The sequence below is a fragment of the Diabrotica virgifera genome, chromosome 5 (genome assembly GCF_917563875.1).
Source record: "Diabrotica virgifera virgifera chromosome 5, PGI_DIABVI_V3a".
Lineage (NCBI taxonomy): Eukaryota > Metazoa > Arthropoda > Insecta > Coleoptera > Chrysomelidae > Diabrotica > Diabrotica virgifera.
Window position 1 is genome coordinate 258,685,498 of NC_065447.1, and position 23,668 is coordinate 258,709,165.

Genomic DNA, 23,668 nt, shown 5'->3' on the forward strand with positions numbered 1-23,668 from the left:
AGGCCCATAAATCTCAAAGAAGTTATCAGATAGCTGGCCGGGTCAAACTCACGGGAATATCTTACTTTTCTGGACTAATATAACTCGAATATATCTGGAGGGAGTAGAGGAACTATGTTTTAAAATTAACTCTAAATTATTATTTATATATTTTTTCTACTCTCATATTACACTAGGGTGCAAAAAAAATCGATAAACTGAAAATTTGGTCCCGTTTTTGCACCCGAGTGTATAATATATTATGATTTCACTACCTCTATCATAATGAACTTCATTATGATACAGATTTTTAACCAATAGAATCGCGATATGGCATTCACGATATGGCATTTGCGATGAAGGTGGCATACGCGCAGTGACCAATGGCGAGTCAAATACGTACGCTTTGACAGTTCTCAATATGTAAACAAACTGACAAGCTACTTAATTTATTTGCGTTACAAAATTATCTAATGAATATATTTTTGGTTGTGAATGATCATAGAAAAATTTGTGTATACAACTTGCATTTAATTATAATTATGAAGCTCGTACTCTATACGAAACTCGCCGCTAGGCGGCTCGTTTCGTATCCTTCCTGCTCGCTTCATAATGACCATATTTAAATGCTCATTACATAATATACTATTATTTACAAATATTGCATCTATATATTTTTTTAATAGATCATGATTTTGTTCTTTATATTTAACATTGTTCTGATACCTTTTTGTGAAGCTAAATTTAAGCGTCATTTTATTTTGTATATTTGTTAATAATCTTCGTGTATTTAAAGTAATAAAGTTGTAGTTCGACTGATCTATACTTCCTTTAGTATCCTGCATATCTTCTTTTTTATTCATCTGACAGTTTGGATGTTTTTTTAAAGAAGGATAAATAGTGTTGAAAAAAAACAAGGGCCATATCGCTGAGAGCAGAAAGTTATCTTTCTAGTAACAAAGATTGACTGAAGACATTTCCGCGGAGATGGAAAAAAGAAAGAACATAATTTTTTATTTCATACCATACTAAATCGGATTCGATATTTCCGATCAGTTCCAAATATATGAGAAATGATATAATTTTTTTATGGGATTCTGCGAATAATGACTCAAAACGTATCCAGAAATATTGTCTCGTAATGTTACAAGTGCCAAATATAAAATTTCGCTTTTTAATGTAAAATAAAAGTACAATAAAAAATAAACAATGAAAAACTTCTATCAGCGCTTTTAAAAAATTTTGTCATATAATATATTCAGGAAATACATATTTTTTGGTTCCTGCGAATAAGCATATAATAGGGATGGCGGTTTTTGACAAAAAACCGGTTTTCGGTTATACCGGTTTTTTTTTCTTACGGTTTAACCTGGCGGTTATAACCGGCCAAAAAAAACCGGTTTTTGGAAAAACCGGTTTTCGGTTTTTTTAATCCAATAGGTTACAAAGTTACATTTACAATTACAATTTTCCTCTCCTCCCAAAATCAAAAAATTCCCGAACCATTTCAACTTATAAAAAATTTCCCAGACTCTTTGAAATGGGATTTAAAAAAATAATAGCAACATAAATATTTTACTTAAAAATAAATTGGATAATGCAATATATATTTTATTTTTACTACCATCAAAAAAAAATGTATCATGTATTACATACTTTTAACACGTTTGTATATATATTTCTAGAATAGGTACATTTTAACTCATTTAATACTTCCTGTATGGGTGTATCGTTTTGAAAACGTAGGGAAATTCTTGGAGGTTCGTATTCGTAATCAGTAATACGATATGCATAGGCAGAGCATTATTTCTGGTAATCAGATAAAATCATTCACCGACTTTCAATGTCAAGAGTTAAGAGTTTAGTGTGAAAAATAGATGATGTTTGGCTTGCGTCTAATTCAAACAGACACTTCTTATGTAAATATTATGATTACAAAAACCTTTTCAAGGAAATATTAAATAAAACTTAATAACTGATTCTGCTGGCTGATGTGAGATTGCACTTTCAGTTTGCTTTTGTATCTATAAAATAAAATAAAATTTGAATTATGGTTTTGTTTGGAATAGTTACTTGATAATAATAATTATGATTGGGATCCCAAATAATACCTAACCTAATCCTAATCACCGTAAAAACCTGATAACCGGTTTTTACTTTAAAAAGAAAAAACCGGTTATAACCGGGACAAAAAAATAACCGGTAAAACCGGTTATTGCGAAGTAAAAAAACCGGTTTTAGGTTTAAACCGGTAGGTTTTTCCCATCCCTAGCATATAAGCTAAAGTAAATTTTTCAGGAAATAGTCGATTCTTTCACGGTTTTTGCTCTAAATTTTAAAGAACCGCTTGGATTGACATGAAATTTGGCATACGTATAGCTTACATGTCAAAGAAAAAAGTGATATTGTACCGATGTGTGCTTTTGAGCTGGGGATGACTTTCACCCCCTCTTGGGGGTGAAAAAATATATGTTCAAAATAATTCCGGAAATGGGTAAACTGACTAATTTTAAGTAACTTTTGTTCTATAGAGCTTTTTCGCCAAGTCAACACTTTTCGAGTTATTTGCGAGTGAATATGTTCATTTTTCAACAAAATAAACACATTTTTAGACGGTTTTTTGCAAATAACTCAAAAAGTAGGTATTTTGTCGAAAAAAAAGTTCTTCACAAAAATATATCCTATAAAAAAGTAAAAAAAATGGTGTACGCGTTAGGTCTCTGGATCTCGTAGAACCAAAGTTATAGCCAATGAAAAATAGATTCGTATTCACCAAATTTCAAATAGAATAATTCGACGTGAAATATCTAAAAAATTAAGCACTTTTTGGGGAAAACCCATTATAACTTTTTTAAAGTGTTTAAAATAAGCTTTATTTCTGTTTTTACAAAAAGTTTCTAGAATTAAATTTAAGCAAGTTACGCTCAAAATAAAGTTGGTCCCTTTTGTTTTTGCAAAAAATACTCGGTAAGACCACCCCCTAATTAGCAACTTAAATGAAATTAGTCGTTACCGCTCCACAAATTGTTTTAATTATGTGGTGTTTATATTATCTGTAAGTTTCATCGATTTAAAGTGCTTATTTTTGAAAAAATTTGGTTTCAAAGTAAAATCAAAATTTGGTTTCAAAGTTTCAAATTTAAATTTTGAAAAATATGCTTTTTTTCAAAATAACAAAAATTGTTAGAGATACCAAAAATCTCAATAAACAAAAAAAGTCAGATTTGCTTTTTTAAATATCATGTATTTTTTTGTTTCTCTGTTAGACAAAAATTGATTAAGATTTGGTGTTTCTAAATTTGCATACATTCGTGATCAGTGACTCGTTCAACCACTTTTAACTACAGCCTTTTCAATAATAAGGACTTTGAACCGATGAAACTTACAGATCATATAAACAATATATACACGAGTCAAGAAACTTTTGAAGTCATAACGATTAAGTTCATTTAAGATACTAATTAGGGGGTGATTTTCTCGATTTTTTTACCAAAACCAAAAAGGACTAGCTTTATTTTGAGCCTAACTTGTTCAATTTTGATGCTAGAATTTTTTTTATAAAACGAAAATGAAGCTTTTCTTAAACACTTTAAATAAGTTGTAATGAGTTTTCCCCGAAATATGCTTCATTTTTGGTTATTTCACGTTAAATTATTTCATTTGGAATTTGACGAATATGAACCTATTTTTCATTAGCTATAACTCTGCTTCTACTAGATGTGGAGACGTGATATATACACCATTTTTTAAAATTTTTTACAGGCTATTTTTTTGGCAAAGAATATTTTTTCGACAAAATTCTTACTATTTGAGTTATTTGCGAAAAACCGTCTAAAAGCGTGGTTATTTTGTTGAAAAAATGAACATATTCACTGCCAAATAACTCGAAAAGTATTGATTTAGTGAAAAAACTCTATACAACAAAAGTTACTTAAAATTAACCAGTTTATCCATTTTCCTGAATTTCTTTGGACGAATATTTTTTCACCCCCAAAAGGGGGTGAAAAGCACCCCCAGGGCAAAAGCACATATCGGCACAATATCACTTTTTTTCTTTGACTTTTTAGCTATGTGTATGCCAAATTTCATGTCAATCCAAGCGGTTCTTTAAAATTTAGAGATTTTGCAATATTTTACCGTTAAAGAACGGACTAAAAGTCAAAACAGTGTTTTAAAAGCAGTGAACCATTTAAAAGTAGGTATCTTCTTGACGATAATAGAAAATTATTATTATAAATACATAAAATATAATTAGTCACCTTAGATTTAATTTTAGAAGATATTGAATGACTTATTCGGACATTCATGGTTGTAATTTAGGTGGGAATTTGACACAACTTAAGATGTCTTCAATGCTGATGTGTATTAGGCATGTTTTCCGATAACTTATTTGTCTGTATTTAAAACAAGAATAAAAAACCACTAAACGCAGTAAACACTTAGTGGCCCACACAATTTTCCAACTATAATACAAAAGAGCTGAAAATATGGACATTACGTAGCGTAAAATGTATTTTAATTTTGATGGTAAATAAAACTCTACTTTTATTTTGAAAGGTTTTTCCACAATACAGTCGAACCCGCTTATAAAAATACCGGTTAAAGAAATATCCCAGTTAAAGGAATATAAATTTGAGGTCCCAAAACGTTTTTACTAGGCTTAGACTGATCGGATATTAGAATATCCCTGTTATAGGAATACTTTTTTATGGCACGACGGCTATTCCAATAAGCGGGTTCGACTGTATTTGCTAAAGTTGAAGTAAAATGCGCCACAAAAGAGCCTTAAATTGCATTTTATCATAGGTACACTTTTGTTAAGCATTTTACTTCGAACTAAGGAAATATTATGGAATATTTCTAAATAACACTATAATTTTGTTTTCCATCAAAATGAAGATACATGTAAAGCGCCGTTTTATATTTATATCAGCTTTTTTGTAGCTGAAATAATTGTGTGCGCCACTCATTTTTACGGCATTTAGTGGTTTTTTCTTGTATCAAAAGTTTTTCATAATTAAAAAACTAAGTTTTCAATCTAATAGCACATCCAAAAATGTTATTCTATATCTTACCATACTGAAAACAATAGGAACCTTCTCTGGTAACACCTCCGAGGCTTCTACAATTTTCCAGCCATAACGGATGCTGAGACTAAGGAAGATGAGGGAATTTTACAATTTAAATTCACGTCCCATCTGCTCAGCGCGGTAAAATTCCAACGAGACTGGTTCCCTTCATACTCCAATCGGAGTAAACATGTAAATCAAAAATGAATAACTATTTTCAATTTCGTTGCAACACGAAACTACAGCCGCATCATTATTCCAGTTCAATCAGAGAGTGCAGTAAGCACCTCTACCGGTTTCGAAACTTAATAGTCTCTCATCAGGAGGCACATATGCTGCTCTCTCTGACCCAACTAGGACAAACTCCGGCGTGCAGTCACGGATTGCAACGAACGAAATAGTAAGGATGCCCTAGCGGCAACTGCTAGCAAAAGACTAAGTTTTCAATCTAATAGCACATAAAACAACATCCCAAAATGTTATTCTACATTCTACCAAACGAAAACGTGACTGCACGCCAGGGTTTGTCCTAGTTGGGTCCGAGAGGGCAGCATATGTGCCTCCTGATGAGAGACTAATAAGTTTCGAAACCGGTAGAGTAGTCGAGGAAATGAAGCTGAAAAAATGGCAAAACCTCGCAATTTTTTCGTCCATCATCGATTTGTAGAAAAATTTGGGTTTAGGCTTATTACACCCTCTAGTTCATTTTCTATATTGAGCCGTTGTACGCTTTTGGTTTTTTAAGGGTGAAAACTACCCCTAATTGTAAAAAATTATAAAATAATATTTTAAACTTTATTATTGTCAACATTTGGTTCTTATTAGTTACATAATGATTGTTTTATGCTTGAAGATATACTATCATAATATTTCAACCCTTAAAACCACCCTTGTTGGAGCTAAATATAAAAAATTTACTTATCCTAAAAGAATAATTTCGGCTTGCATCGAATTTCATATAAATTTGGGATTAGGATCATCTCACCTTGTACTTCATATTCTATATCATGCTTTAGGGCGTTGATTATTTTCAGGGGTGTAAACGACCCCTTATTGTCAAAAATTATATAAAAACATTGCAAATTTCATATGGGTAAAATTTGGTTTTGATTAGTTAAATAATGATTGTTTTATACTTTAGGATATAATATCATAATATTTCAACCCTTAAAAACCATCCTTAATAACATTGCAGTTTTTATAGGTAGATATTTTAATGGATCTATACAGAAAAAAAAGTAGAATTAAAGAATTACAAAAACATTTATTTACACAAAAATACGAATTTACAAATATGTACAAATACAAATACAAAGAGTTTTTTGGTCATCTTCCAGTATACGAACCGGTTGTGTGGTATTATACATACATTGAAAATTATCCATAAGCGGACTTTCCAAATTTTTCGAAAAAAAAAATTCGTTATATAAACACAGCTCCTTCATTTTTGGCGATAAAAAGTTTTTTCAAAAATGAGTTTGTAGGACTTTTGAAGAGGTATAAGACTGTGTAAACTAAATTTCTTAAGATCCCTTAGTTTTTAATTAGGGTGGGTTTAAAAGGCTCGAATAAGGGGGTGTTTGCTCGTAAATAGAGGTTTTAAACAGTTATATCTCGCTAACTCTTCACTATAATGAAAATCTATTTTCCTATTTTTTCGTATCTCCAGTATTTTCGGAGATATTTTGAAGTAAATGTAAAAAATGGGAAATACCAAAAAATTAATTTTTGTTTAAACTCCAATTTTTATAAAATTAGGCCTTTTAAATAGGTCAAATTTCTTGGGTGTATTGATAATACAAATATAAAAGAGATTACAGAAAGGTGAAGACCAATTTTTAATTAGGAGGTTAGTTAGGGGGTTGTTTTCACTGATTTTTTCATAGAGAAAAGCAGGTACTGACCTGTTTTTGATCATAAGTCGCTTAATTTTCACGCTAAAAACTTTCTATTATTATTTTTTGAAAGGGATAACTGTATACTTGAAAAAAGATTATTTAAATTTTACTCGAAATATGCAAAGTTTTTCCGTTATTTTACTTTGAATATTTCAAATTATGCATTTGACGAAAAAAGCTAACTTTTAACATGCCGTATCTCGGTTTGTATTGGTCTTAAAGATATTATAGAAAAATAATTTGGTTTGTGTTAATAAAAGATACAATTTTGATATCTACAGTTTTTTTGATTAAATGCATATTTTTCGAGGTATTTTCAAAAAACCCTCTAAAAAAGTCGATTTTTTCATCGAAAAACTGTTACTTTCAAACGCGAATAACTCGAATAAAATTAGTTTTACGAAGAAAGTGTAAAGAATATTTTTCTCTTAGAATTACCTTTTACATCGATTTACATGGTTAAAATGTAATAAAAAATTCCCGCCCCCGAGATGGGGTGGCAACCACCCCCAAGGTTTTAGCGTACAGAGGCATAATATAGAAAATAATTCTTCGACTATTCCCTACCGTCTGTAAAAATTTCAAGTAAATCCATGCTGGACGAAAAAATTGCGAGCCAAAATGCTTCATTTCCTCGACTAGAGGTGCTTACTGCACTCTCTGATTGAACTGGAATAATGATGCGGCTGTAGTTTCGTGTTGCAACGAAATTGAAAATGGTTATTCATTTTTGATTTACACGTTTACTCCGATTGGAGTAAGAAGGGAACCATTCTCGTTGGAACTTTACCGCGCTGAGCGGATGGGACGTGAAATATAAATTGTAAAATTCCCTTATCTTCCTTTGTCTCAGCATCCGTCATGGCTGGCAAATTGTAGAAGCCTCGGAGGTGTTCCCAGAGAAGATTTCCACTGTTTTCAGTCTGGTAGGATATAGAATAACATTTTTTAATGTTGTTTTATGTGCTATTAGATTGAAAACTTAGTTTTTTAATAGCAGTTGCCGCTAAAGTATCCCATAGTGATTTCTTAAATTAAGAAATATTATATTATACTTATATTATACTTATTTGCTTATGCAGAGGTTGGAGAATTACGTTTTATGATTAAGTACATAACAATTCTAATCATTTTTGACCTCCTATGTGCTGATTCACAGGAGCCAATTTATACAGATACGTAAGTAATTTCAATAGAGCATACAATTATAGAGGTATAAATCTACTGAACACCGCACTTAAGCTAACCACAAAAGCCCTAACCAACAAAATCAATAAACTAACAACTTTATCAGATGAACAACAAGGATTCAGATCTGGAAGATCCTACGTAGGCGCCTTATTTGTACTGAGACAAATCACAGAAAAGGCCATCAAGTAGATAAAATAAACCAGCTTATCTATGTTTTATAGACCTAACAAAGGCTTTCGATCGCATCCAAGTCGAAGACGTCTTACATTTACTGTATAGAAGAAACATACCAAAAATCAATATTATACAAACCATCGAAAACATCTACTTCAATAAACAGGCAAAAATAAATGGAAAGTTAACGCAGTTTATACCAGTTCAAAGCGGAGTCAGACAGGTGACTCGTTAAGCTCACTGCTCTCTAATATAATAATGGACGAAATAATAGAAGCAGTACGTAAAGGTAATGGTTACAGAATGGGGAACAAAGAAATCCAAATATTATGTTATGCAGACGACGCCGCATTAATCGCCGAGACAGAAGACGATCTCCAAAGATTAATACATATCTTCAATACAACAGCCAATAAATACAATATAATCATCATCATCATCATCATTCAACCCGGATCTATCCACTGCTGGATATAGGTCTCCCCCAGTCTGAGGGAGACAATATAATATCAGCAGAAAAAACCAAATGTATGACAACATCTAAATACCCACTACGATGTAAAATCGAAATTGATGGGAAAATAATAAAACAGGAAGCAAGGTTTAGATATCTGGGAATAGATATAACTAGTTACGGAGATGTTGAAGAGGAAGTACGACAACAAAGCTTAAAAGCAAGTAAAGTGGCGGGATCTCTTAATGACACAATCTGGAAGAACAAACACCTAAGATAAGACACAAAAGCAAGAATCTATAAAGCAGCAATTATACCTATATTGACATACACGGCGGAGACAAGACCTGACACATCTAAAACGAGACGACTACTAGAAAAAACAGAGATAAAAATACTTCGACGAATATCAGGGAAATCTCTGTTGGATAGGGAGAGAAGCGAAAATATAAGAAGATCATGCAATGTAGAAGACAATAATGTATGTGACAAAACGGAAACAGGAGTAAAACGAACGTATTAGTAGAATGGCAGAAGATCGGATGGTACGAAGAGCACGAGATAAGTCACCAAATGGACGGATAAGTATTGACAGACCAAGAAAAATATTTTGCGATAATTTAAACGATTTAGGAAGCTAATATTGAAGAATAAACAGGCTTTAAAGCCTACATACAAGAAGGAAGAAGAAGAAGAACATATTTAATTTCACTATAATTTATCATGTTTTTTATTGCCACAAATATCGTAGAATTCTAACTTAGAAATAACTTACTTTAGCTAACGCGACGGCAGGAAAAGAATCCCACGCCAAATCGTGATCTTCACCTCTCTTTCCCAGTCGCTGACCTCGTAAAATACGTGCAGCGGTGGCGGTTGCAACGCCCATGCCGTCCCCCACAAAAAGAACGACGTTTTTGGCGAACGGCCGCCGCTCCGTTTCCATCGAGTATTGCAGCCGTTTCCGAAGGGCTATCCTGGCTTGTTCGTACCAGTATTCCTGATCTGAAACAGAAAATGAACGTCAATACAGCTTTTAAATTTAAAATAGACATTTTTTATAGTGTGTCAGTAGTTCGAGATTTTCAGTTGGGTTTTTTTAGTTAACAGTTTGAGCAAGTTTTGCACTTATTTGTATGTATCTGCACTTTATCACTTATTCTTACATATACTTACAAATTAAAACTAAGATTAGAAGTAATAGTACAAATTAAAAATACCCTGTTTAAGGCCATCGGTACATAATTCGCAAATATTTTCCGGCTATCCCCACTTTTTCTGTCTTTACACGGCAAATTACGTGTAGTAAAATTCTCACTGGTATGGATATGTAAATATTACTACTTGACAATATCATCATTAACTTGAGATGGCTTTTGAATGTTCTTGGATAACTGTTATTTGTATAATTGTAAATTATTAATTCAGTAAATAAATTAATATGATTATTTCATTCATAGGAGATTCTGACAAATAGAAAGCTACAGACATAAAAATTAAACTGATAATTTTTGATAATATCCCGTCGTCAAGTATATTACGTCAGATGACCTTCGTTGCTACGAAAAAATACATTTAGTGACATTAATGACAATTAATGTTTTAAAAATTATAAAAGTGATGACTTTCAACCGTCAAATATTTATAACAACTGTGCGTTTAATTGTACTAATTTGTACTTACGTAAATAAATTACAATAAAATTTTGTATTTACTCCCCTTCGGGTAGTGAAATTAAAAATGTCAAAGTGTCACTCGAGAAAAATTCGATAATTTTAGAGCTCTTGTGCAATTACTACTGATAATGTTTTCACTAATTATGCATTCAGTGATTGTAATAATTTATATACTGTACAACAAAAACCAATACTCAATCGAGATAAGAGGAAAAGTGTTAAAGTGATATTTTAATAATATATTGTTACTATGGAACGCTTAAAATTTTACACCTTTAACAACAAAATACTTGAAACACAGAATATATCCTGGTCAATTCTCTGCTTGGATCGTCTATAAATAACAAACAATTAACTTTTTATTAAGTTCACGTCTTAAATCAATTATTTATCAAATACACTATCAATATTATTTAATCAACAACTCAAAATATTCCCGATACCATGTCAAATATTTAAAATTGTCACTGTCTTGTCGTCATATTCTATTTGACACAGTGCGTTGTATGACAAAGATAGCGAATGTTCGATTTGGAAAATATTACCACGGACATGGTGTCCATTTTTTTCAAATCCTGAAAAAACTGATAAATATTTTTTAAAAATTTAAACGCAGAATGAAAGACTAAATTATTGTCGAGGGCCAAAAGTTCCTTAGAATAATAAAAAGTTTCTTTTGAACGAGACATTTGAAATTAAAAATCACACTAAATTTTCTCTTAGTTTTTCACCCCTGTAACTTATTAAAATGAACATTAGAGAAGTTATCAGGAACTTTCGACCCTCGGTAAGAACGTAGTCTCTCATTCTGCATTTAAATTTTTTCAAAAATACTTATTAGTTTTCTCAGGATTTGAAAAAAATATGAATCCCATTTAAATAGCATCAGAGCCGAAACTACGTACCCATCCCCTTAAGAATTTATTCCTTTATAGTCTAAGGGCGCGTCTGCACCGATCTGTTTAATGCATACAAATTATTGGATAATAATATGTAATTTAGTATGTTATCAGTTTAGTAGGTTATCAGGCGACACTGCTAGACAAAAAGACCAACGTTGTAATGCAACAATACAACACTGAAGACCTTATGAAAGTAAACGACCGAGGGAAAGACCACAGACAAGATGGGTTGATGATATTAAAAGGGTAGCCGTAACAAGTTGGAAATACAGTCGTACCCGCTTATTGGAATAGCCTTCGTGCCAAGCAAAAATATTCCTATAACCGGGATATTCTAAAACCCGATCATTGATGGCTAGTAGAAATAAGTGTACCTACTGAATAGACCTACATAATAATAGTACATACTATGTATGTACCTACATTTACATTAAATTATATGGTTTTAGGTCCTTTTATGTCAATGATACAGCAGTGTAACTTATTTTATTAAAAAACCAAATTACATTTTCTGTGCATAAATCCATTAATAAGCATGAAATGTGTGCAATATGTAAACATGTATATAGTTATCTTATTTAAAATCCATACGCCAAAATTACTTCTCATTTTTTTTTAAATCTTTAAGTTATACAAATTAGAAAAAATTACATTGAATTGACCCTCCAGAAATCTTCTTATAATATTACAAACGGTTAGGACTTGCCAAAGTGAATGGAATATCCACAAAATCGAAAAAATCTTCATCTTTTGCCTCATCTTTCGCTTTAATATTGAGTTGGGTGGTTTCATTGTTTTGTTCTAAATCTTCAGTATCTTCGAAAACCGATAAATTATCGTCAAACGAAACAATTCTTAAAAATATTCGGCCTTTATTTTGTCGAATTCTGTGTTTTGATGAATTGGCACATTGGCAGGCAAAAAACGGATTGTTAAAATATTCAAACTCAAAAATAAAATAAAATTTTTATTTTTAATTCAGTTGCAATGCGAAGGCAAAACAATCTTACTTTTCAATTAGAATACGGAGCGCAGTCCAGTCCCTTGAATCGCGATTTTCGGCTCTTATTGGAGCCTCTTATTGGAGAACAAGCCTACGTTCTTTCCGATGAGGCTCCAATAAGAGCCGAAAATCACGATTCAACGGACTGGACTGCGCTCCGTATTCTAATTGAAAAGTAAGATTGTTTTGCTTTCGCATTGCAACTGAATTAAAAATAAAACTTTTATTTTATTTTTATATTGGTCTTTACTCCTTCGAGTAACTAGGTCCATTTTCTGTTGGAATTTACCAGCCGAACAGACGGGGTCGTGAATTGTAAGTTTTTTGAATTCCCTCTTGTCTTTTTCGCTTCAGCATCCATTTGGCTTGAAATTTTTAGAAGCCTTGGAGGTGTTACCAAGGAAATGGACCATTAAGTTTTCGATTTAAAAATCTTTTAGTAATATTTTAATATTTTCTAAATATTATTAATAATGCTATTAGGATCGAAAACTTCATCTTTTTTATTCAAACTCATGTCGGGTTTATGAATGGACAGGGCGGTTATCAGTAAAAGAAAACATTTCTATTCTTGTCTGCCATTGTATTGTCGAAGTCAATAAACCATTAACCAATAAAATTTATAACTGCAACGAGGTAGGTCGCAACAGAAATTTTTACAAGTTTTGTGAGACAAGTAAAAGTAGATATTTTATGGCCTGTTGTATTTCGTAAAAGGGTCCAACTGGTGCGTAATAAAGTATTTATTATCTGAAAAATTTAATAACCCATACACAATTTTAATTTTTTTGGAAAATATGAATAAAAAGTTGTTCGTCCACTTAAATAATATTCGATTAAGCGATATTAGTTAATTAAAACGTAGTCCTTTAAGCGGATAAATTTATTAAGGAGTAAATAGAAACGTTTCGGGACCTCAAATTTCTATTCCTTAAACCGGGATATTCCTATAACCGGTACTCTAATAAGCAGGTTCGACTGTATGTTGCTCAGGATAGAGACCGATGGAAGTAGTTGGAAGAGGCCTGTGAACAGTAGGCCGTTCCAACATGCTGTCAAGATTATGTCAATATAGCGGGTGTGAGGAAAACATAAATGTTACTCTATCAGTTCTTAATGAGTTTTAGATCATTTTAATTGCATTTATTTGTAATTTTGTTTGTGCAAGGAATAATTTTATATTTTTACTGGAATAATCGATAATATGCTTCATTTCTGTTGTGTTTTGAAGTGTGTAATACGAACTAATCGTGATAAAGTTCAGTTTTATTGGTTGCCATCAGTGCTACATTTTAGGCAGAAAACCAACTAAACTAAATAAGTTATGACCTGAGACAAAAAAAACTGGTTCAATTTAATAATAAAGCTATAAGTTTTTTTATAATAATGCTACACAACTAACTATAAAATGGAGAACTGATGGTAAACTTCTCCACGAATAACGAACTTCGAATAAATAACACCTTTTTTGACCACAAAGACCAACACAAATATACATTCAATAATACTCGTGGACAAAGGTCTATGCTAGATTATGTTGTAACTAACAGAGATAGTATACATCCATCAAAAATAATTGACGTAAGATGCCTCAACTCAGCAGATGTAGGTAGTGTCCACAGCCTAGTATTATGTAAAATTAGAATCACCATGAAATGCTTCACACCTAAGAGAGTGGCACCAACACAAACAAAAATCAAAGTAGAAGGACTAAGTACGGAATCCACGGAGTACTTATATAGAAAAAGAATATCAGAGAAGATTGCTGATAATGAAATACTAGAAAAGATAACATCGAAGAAAGCTAGGAAAAACTCAAAAGTAACATAATTAACGCAGCAACAGAATCACTTGGAGAGAGGAAAGTAACGAATACCAATATATCAAAAAAGAAAGCCCCATAATTTCGAGAGGAAGTGAAGATAAAATGTGATGAAAAGAAGAAAGCTTTTTACAATACAGCACACAACAAACACAACAGGCATAAAACCACTATAAAAGAATTAGAAACGAAACAAACAATCTAGTCAGACAAATAAAAAGAGAACACTGGGAGAGTTTCCCAAAACAGATGGAACACGACTTCTACGAAACACAAAAGGAAATATGGATAATGATTAGAGGACAACGAAAAGATATGAACGAACTAATAAAAACGAAACACATTCAGAAGGAAACTTGGGCAGACTATTTTCGATCTCTGTTTGCTAAAGATAACGATAACGAACCACCAACACCTGAAGTGACAACAAACGAAGAAACAAATATTGAAGAAGCAGAGGTAACGGAAGCATTAAGGAAATTAAAAAATAGAAAATCACCAGGAGAGGACAGAATATCGAATGAACTCCTAAAGTACGGAGGACAAGATCTGACCAAACAACTATTAAAGCTAATCCAAAAAATAATAGAACAAAACAGAATACCACAAGAATGGATATCAAGCATCCTGGTGCCTCTCTTCAAAAATTGAAAAAAATCGGACCCGGAGAATTACAGAGGAATTAATTTATTAAACACAACACTAAAATTAACGACCAAAGTGATAACAAACAAACTGAATAAAATTATAACATTAGCAGAAGAACAACAAGGTTTTAGGTCGGGAAGATCATGCACCGACGCTATATTTATAATGAGGCAGATTCAAGAAAAATCGTTAGAATACAACAAACCGGCATACTTATATTTCGTGGACCTTAAGAAGGCATTTGACAGGGTCAAATTAAAGGATGTTATCCATTTATTGTACGCAAGAGAGGTACCTCTAGGAATAATTAAAACGATCGAAAACATCTACCAGAACAACACAATAAAAGTAAAAGTAGATGAAGATCTAACTGACACAATTGAAGCTGGAAATGGGATAAGACAGGGAGATTCCCTGAGTCCTCTGTTGTTTAACCTGATCATGGACGAAATAATAAAAAAAGTAAGAACAAAAAAAGGATAGGTACCAAATGGGAGAAAAACAACTTAAAATAATCTGCTATGCAGACGACGCAATACTAATCTCTCAAAGTGAAGATGATTTACAACGTATGCTGCACGAATTTAATATAACCGCTAGAAAATTTAACATGTTAATTTCCCCAAAAAAGACTAAATGAATGGTTATAAGAGCAGATCTAATAAGGTGTAAATTAGAGCTGGAGGGTCAAATAATAGAACAAGTCATGGAGTTTAAATATCTAGCCATCACACTATGCAGCTACGGAAAGCTCGAAACAGAAGTGGAAGATAAGGTGAATAAAGCAAACAGAGCCGCAGGTTGCCTGAATGAAACAATATTGAGAAATAAAAACATCGGAAAAGAAGTGAAAGGCAGAATTTACAAAACAGTCATCAGACCAATAATGACATACGCGGCGGAAACACGACCTGATACAGAAAGGACAAAAAGAATGCTCGAAACAGCAGAGATGAAAAACATTGCGAAAAATCGATTATAAGACGATGTGTGATAGAACTAGAAGTGCAGATATACGAAGGAGATGCAAGGTGGACAACATTAATAACTGGGTGAAAAGCAGAAGAGTAGAATGGAACGACCACATAAGCCGAATGACAACAAATAGAGTAGTAAGGACGGCGAGAGACGGTTCCCCAATAGGAAGACGATAACTGGGAAGACCACGAAAAAGGTGGAATGACAACTTACTGTAGGCACATTGAAAAAAACAGACAGAGTAATGTCTATAAAAAATGAAGCAGAGAAGAACTAACTAGAGTACCTACAAACAACATATGTATTGTCTGCCAACATCTTCCGAAAATATTATCTTTATTTATTCACTGTTTAAAACTAAATAAAGTCAGAATTTCAAGTACTTCTACAACTAAAAACTACACAAAATCAACAACAAAATGTCCTCAAAATACAACTAGAAAACAATTAAAGTGGTAAAAAATTTAAGAAACACAATGTCAAAAAATATAAACAAATAAAATACGTTCGTTCGCGGAGTCTGACGCGGACTTTAGTCATAACATGCTCCGCTTGTCGTCGAGTCCCTGACTGTCTCTGCCGAATCCACTTATAGACGAGGGCGCATCTGTAAAAATATACATATGTAAATAGTACATTTGGACGTTGAGAGGTGACTCAAATTTTTTTGCAGAAATTTCTTGAAAATAACTCAAATAATAATATTTGAATTATCCTCCCTCTCAAAGAAGTCCGGAACATTGTTTAAATAATCAAAATATCAAAAAATGAAGGAAAAACCCGATTTTTTCTTGGTTTCTTGATTATAACTTTAAAAGTATTCATTTCCAAGAAAAGTTGGACTAACAGAAAAGTTGCGTAATTAAATTTTCTGCAACATAGAATTGGCTAGAAATTTAATAAACAGTCACCCTTGTTGCAAAATAGCAATAATTGCGAAAAAACCATATAAAAACAAGTATTCGCATTTTACGTTTTTCAACCATTTATGTTACACTTAGGACCTTCATATTTTAACCAGAAAAACTGTATAATAGAGTTAAACAATACTGTAAACTTCATTAAGATCGGTTCAATAGATTTTGCAAAATAAATTTTGAAATCCAGCTTTCGCAAAAAAAATTCATTTTGCAAAATGTTACAGAACTGAAAATAAAGCAGATAGCAAGTTAAAATTTTTTTTGCATATAGAAGTGTACCGTACCTTTCATTTTAAATTTGCAAAACTAAAATCGATTAACTACCACGGCGTCAGAAATTTTTTTAAATAAACATTAATTATTGGTGCTACGCGCAGGACAGCGGATAGTTTGCTCTGATTGGGCATTCCAATGACCTTTGATAATGATTGATACATTTTAATTTTTATTACATTTCGATATAAATAAATAAATTTGTTTATTGCAAAATAAAAACCCATACTCTATCCTTTGAAATAACACTGTTTTTAGCAAAAACTTTCTTTGTTCTTATATTTTAACTTAGAGAATAAAAGTTTATTATTTTTAAACATATTCAATTGTTTAAACAATATTTCACAAACAATATTAAAATTAGTTTGATTTTTGTGGAATTAAAATATTAAAATACAACAAAATATAGAGTAAGAAAATAATATATTACATAAAGATTGGAAGAAATTTTGGTGGAAATCAACTTGTGTGAATCGAATATCGCTGTCCTGCGCGTAGCACCAAAAATTAATGTTTATTTAAAACATTTCCTGACGCCGTCATAATTAATCGATTTTAATTTTGCAAAATGCAAATGAAAGGTACAGTACACTTCTACAAGCAAAAAAAATTCAACTTGCTATGTGCTTTATTTTTAGTCCTGGAACATTTAAAAAAAATGAATTTTTTTTGCGAAAGCTGGATTGCAAAATTTATTTTGCAAAATATATTAAACCGATCTTAATGAAATATACAGTGTTGTTTTAATCTATCATGAAGTTTATCTGGGTAAAATATGAAGGTCCGAAATGTAGCACAAATGATTGAAAAACGTAAAATGCGAATACTTGTTTTTGTATGGTTTTTTTCGCAATTATTGCTATTTTGCAACAAAGGTGACTATTTTTTAAATCGTTGACCAATTTTATGTTATAGGAAATTTAATTACGCAACTTTTATGTCAGTACAACTTTTCTCAGAAATGAACAGTTTTAAAGTTATAATAAAAAAACCCATAAAAAAATCGAATTTTTCCTTCATATTTTGACATTTTGACTATTTAAACAATGTTCCGGGCCATTTTGAGTGGGAGGATAACTCAAATATTATTATTTGAGCTATGTTCAAGCAATTTATGCAAGAAAATTTGAGTCACCTCTTAACGTCCATCTTAAAACAGATCCGCCCTGGACTATTATTAATTTCCTCCCAGCGGTGACATAAACGTCAAAATCCTGAAACGGCTTATTGAAGGCTAAGAAGAAGAAGAAGTTATCAGTTATAAAAAAACAAGTGGTGCCGGATATTAATAATTAAAAAATTACATTTTTTATAAATTAAAAAAAAATTCGGCCCAGGCAGATAAAATTATTTTATGGATTATTTTTGGATCATTCTAAACAAAAAAGGTCTTTTGTAAGTTTTATCGTAAGTTGATCGTTTTCGAGTTATAAACAATTTAAAATAGAACGAAAAATGATGAAGGCTCAGAAACATAAGTAAAAGATGTCATTTTTGAAATTACTAAGTTTATCATTTCCTTAAAACCTTAGTATATCAGTTCTTGATAATTATTTTGGACTTATTTCAATTTAAAGCATTGTTTCTTAGTTGCTAATGCGTCCCGATCGCCCCTCTTCCCACAAAGAAGCTTCCTCATTAATAATTAAAAAATATATTTTAGAATAAAACACCATAAAAATTCTTATCGGGACCTGATAGAAGATAGTTTGTACTTGATGATTACAAAAATGATACTTTTACTTGTGTTTTTAACCCTTGAAAATCGTCATCTTTCGTTCTTTTTTCAGTTTGTAATTAATGTAATTATTGTTTATAACTAGAAAAGGATCAACTTAAGAGAAAAATTACAACAGATCTTCTTTGTTTAGAATGAATCAAAAAATCTGAAATATTATAATGCACCGGTCGAATTTTTTTAATGTATAAAAAAAGTCATTTTTTAATTATTACTTAATTAATTAGGTATACTCAGAACAAAATTAGATCGGGCACCCCCTTGTTTTTTATAATTATAAACATACTAAATTACATCAGCCAATAATTTTAATCATTAAACAGATCGGTGCAGATTGACCGTATATCGGATCCTCTAGTATTATTAATTCAACAACTACAATAAACAAAAAATATATAAGCCAAACCTTCAAAATACTCACGTCCAATCAATTCTTCGTGAATCATAAGGTTGTACCTTTTTACAAAGTGTGTCAAATAAAATCTAAAAATAAAAGCGGAGTACTTAAAAATCAATTACTAACAAAACAGTCGCGTCGTCTTTACACTAATAGGTCTGGATCCCGCGTATGAAAAAAAAGTTGATTAATAGGAAGCTGAAAATTTGTTAATAGCTTAAGGACGTCTAGTCGGATAACCTTTGATTTATGGGAACACTGGAACAGGGACAGTTTTAATTGTGGAACAGGTTAAAAATTTGGAACGGTCAGACCACGAAAACGGCACATTTATTTTGTCCGACAGGACAGACTTAGACTCTCCGAACAGAGATTAAACTCTCATGCAAAAATCAGACTGCTATTTATCACCTGTCATAATTCCTGTCATTTGCCATATTCTACATGTTCCACTCATTAAAACGCCCATTTGGTGATAAATAGCAGTCTAATTTTTGCATGAGAGTTTAATCTCTGTTCGGAGAGTTCAAGTCTGTTCTGTCGGACAAAATAAATATGCCGTTTTCGTTGTCTGACCGTTCCAAATTTTTAACCTGTTCCACAATTAAAACTTCCCCTGTTCCAGTGTTCCCATATATCAAAGTTTGTCCGACTAGACACCCTTAAGCTATTAACCAATTTTCAGCTTGCTATTAAAAAAACTTTTTTTTCATACGCGGGATCCAGACCTATAACTAATTACAGTAATAGTGGGACGAAACTATTAGTACTGCCTTTAATATTAATTTCGTCTATTACTACCAATACCTACCCCAGAGAACGGCAGTTCTCGCCAGTGGCGCACAACCCCCGTACATGCGACACTATACACGAAATTTTCTATTTTCTAAATCTGACTGAATTGAAAATTGGGCCAAATGCTATCTTAAAGTATAGGAAAAGACTCACCCATCCATATGTCAACCATCTATTTTGGTCCAAGGGTGTGGATTTTACGGCCCTTCTCATTTAGGTTGTGTTTTTCGTTCTCGTCCCCAAAACTCCCAAAAATTTGAAAAATGTATGTCCGACCTTTGCGACTTCTGATAGTACTGATCATTACCTTTCCAACGCATGTTTAATTTTCAAAATCGGTTATAATACTCAAAAGTTACCGAGCTAAGAAATTTTATTCAATTTCTCTTTAAAAAGGGGAAAATGTTTCTATGTTGGTATGTTTGTATGTTTGTGGAAAAGTTAAACCGATCTGAATTTTTTTTCTGTGTTTCAAGAGGGGGTTAGGACCAATTCAGAACCGGTGTAGTTTGTGACTTTCGACCACCCATAAGCGAACAATAGGACTGGGTAGGTACAAAATGGCATATTTTTTGGGAGCATATATTTTAGGTTCAAGGAAAGATAGGAAAACCGCAAATACAAGAAATCAATAGCGTTGAATTAAGCTTTCAAATGGTGCTTAAGCAGTTAGGATCAGAGGTACATACGGCTCAGAATCGCCGAAAAACTTAAAAACTAAACTTTGAAAATTTTGGTTTTTCAACAATTACTCAAAATTTCAACCTACGAATTGCGCCAATAAGGGGGCGTTTTTTGACCTTGGATCAGCAATAATTCAAAAAATATCGTATTTTAAGATATATATTGACGAGCCAATCTCCTAGTTTCCATTAAAAGCTGGTATTTAACTCTTCTCACCAATTTTTCTGTGCAGTAAATGCACGTGGTCTACCACATTTTTGGTAGATTCAGCCATGGTATTCCTTGCTCGCACTCCGTTATTGTTCTATAAATGGTAATGCGTGAATTATTTTCATGCTGAAATATTCGACAAATTTCAGCTTTGAGTACCCGACCAACTTGTATATTATTTTTCTTACAGATATTACATCTTAAAGGGACAACTAAAAAAAAAAAATCTTAACTGACAGCCGACAATGTAAACAAGCTTTTGTTTCCAAAGTCAACTTGATATTATTTTCTTTTTGTTAAATTTAACGCCAATGAATTTTGTGCCAAGTCTTTTAGCACATACGTTAGTGTTCGTAGTGTAAGTAGATTTGTATATAAATAACATTGTATTAATCAAACTTTTTATACAGTAACAAAACTTGGATGGGAATGATACACCACGCAAAAACGATGCTAAAATTATTTGTTTCATAATTTTGAATATCAATAATCGACCCTGCAAATGTTTTATGAAAATTTAATTGTGAATTATATTTATTCAAACTATTAATAATGCATGCTATATTTGAAATAATAAATATTGATTGACTAGAATAAATAAATGCTAAAAAGGACATAAAATACATATACAATTATAGCAAAATCGTTCAATGTGTACACAAAATGGACTAATTCCGTTCGCAATTTATGCTTACATTTTCAATAAAGTAAATCTAGCAAATAATTTTTATTTTGTTAGAATACTACTGAAAAATGCTTTATATTATACCAGGTGTCCACTTATATTTTCCCCCATTTTAACTGGCTATAACTTATAAACGGCTCAAGATAGAAATAGGCGGTTTTCGTTGAAATGTTTTATTTTAGTAAAAGTTTTATTTGAATGGATTTAATTTTTTATATCGCTTTAAATTACAAAAAAAAAAAATGGCGGATTTTTTAAACAAAACGTTGTTGACTTTTTTTACTGAAACACCAACTATCTTTTTTGTAAATTGAAAGAACGTTCATTCACCTATCCAGCAATATAAAGTTTTCAATCGGTTGTCAAATGACAGTAATTTATTTTTAAAATGAGAGATACAATATTATCCAAATAAAAATAGTCAACAACGTTTTTTTTTCAAAAATCCGCCATTTTTTTCGTAATTGATAGTTACATAATAAACTCAATCCAATCGAACAAAACTTTAACTAAAGTAAAACAGTTCAGCGAAAATCGTATATTTCTATCTTGAGCCGTTTAGAACTTATGCTTAGTTGGTTATAGGCAGTTAAAATGAGGGAAAATATAAATGGACACCTGGTATAATGGTTTATATAAATGCGTATATTTTTCAGAGAACGCAAATTTATTTTTTTATGTGTTGTAGAGGGGAGAGGGTTAGTATAAGTTTAAGTTCAAGGTTGTGGGCTAGCAAAACCCTTGTCCCCCGGCCACCATTTTGGAAAGGGTTTACTGACTCTATTTCGTCAGCAACCATATAGAAATTAGGCCTTACAAGCCCAATAAATTAAATAATGATCTGCAACTTTATAACTTTCTATTTTTTATCGTAAAGGATAAGAAGAAAGGTATAAACAAAAATAATTGAAAATTTTCGAACAAATTTTCTCTCTATAAATAGTTTCTCATCATTACTTAAGAAGTAAAAAAGACTTTCTTTGTAGATGGTATATAAATAATATATGGTATATATATTTTTATTAAAATTATTCGTAAAAAATATTGCAAGTTGGATTAAAAGTACATCTCGAACGTTTTCGGTCTTAGCAGACCATCATCAAGTTAAACTTCAGATCTTAGTAGTTGAAACTAGTCATTGTTTGTTTAAATTTTAAGCTGTCCAAGCGAATAAATTTGACTTGTCATTGCTAATTGCGCATGTGCTACCGTTGATAGAGAACGCCATCTTGCGATTCTATTGGTTAAAAATCTGTATCATAATGAAAGTCATTATGATACAGGTGGTGAAATCATAATTGGTATATTAAAGCATGAGAGGAGAAAAAAACATCTTTTCCTTTACGTACCATCTTCGCGCCGGAGGTTCGCAATTATCATGGATATTGTGATCTTGGAAAAAAAACATAAGAGTAGAAAAAAAATAACGATTTTTTCGATCACTCGATACTATTCTGATATTTGACAATTACAGTACACACACTGTTTCTACAGTTTTAATAGTATTCAACTTTATATTGCGTACAAAATTCAGTGTAATGTATTCACCGTAATAATAATTTGTCTGTTTACAACTAAGTTGTAGTTTAAACAAATTTGTAATTTATTTATTCTCAAACTTAGAAATTTGGTTACCGCGGCTGTGACGCTAGTAGCTCACATGTATAATTACTATCGGCATTAGAAACTTTAAGCTCCTCACTAAATAATAAATGATCAGCGACTAACTAAACCGAACTTTAGAATAAATCCCGATTAACAACGTCACTGGATAACTCGCATACTAGTCGAGTCAATGAGAGCAAAAATAGGCTATTACATGAGTTGGGATAAAGTAGGGAACCAAGCAAATATCTTTGAAACGAAAAGAACAATATTTATGAAACTTTGCATGAAAGTACAGTGACACAAAAGGCATCTGTTGCCATATTTTTTGTTACTATTCCACTTCCGGTTTCACCGGAAATACCCTTAACTTATTTACTTTAAATGGGACACCCTGTATATTTTTGCAGATTTTAAAAGAACTGGTTATTTTTAATTCATACATACCAAGTTTGGAAGAAAAAACTATTAAAATAAGAAATAAATCTCTTTATAGTTAAAAAATAGTTTAATTTATTTACGTTAGATCAATGATATTAAAAATAAAGAACATAATTTCAAATGCTG

At 31.7% G+C, this 23,668-nt stretch overlaps 1 protein-coding gene across 1 annotated transcript in view; it reads right to left on the reverse strand.

Moving 5' to 3' along the window:
• LOC114324832 (alkaline phosphatase-like) overlaps nt 1-23,668 on the reverse strand; it is a 1,004,985-nt gene that overhangs the window by 329,280 nt on the left and 652,037 nt on the right. Inside the window, exon 3 of the mRNA XM_050651161.1 lies at nt 9,541-9,770. Within this exon, the coding sequence (XP_050507118.1) occupies nt 9,541-9,770 (230 nt within the window). The remainder of the gene's footprint in view (nt 1-9,540; nt 9,771-23,668) is intronic.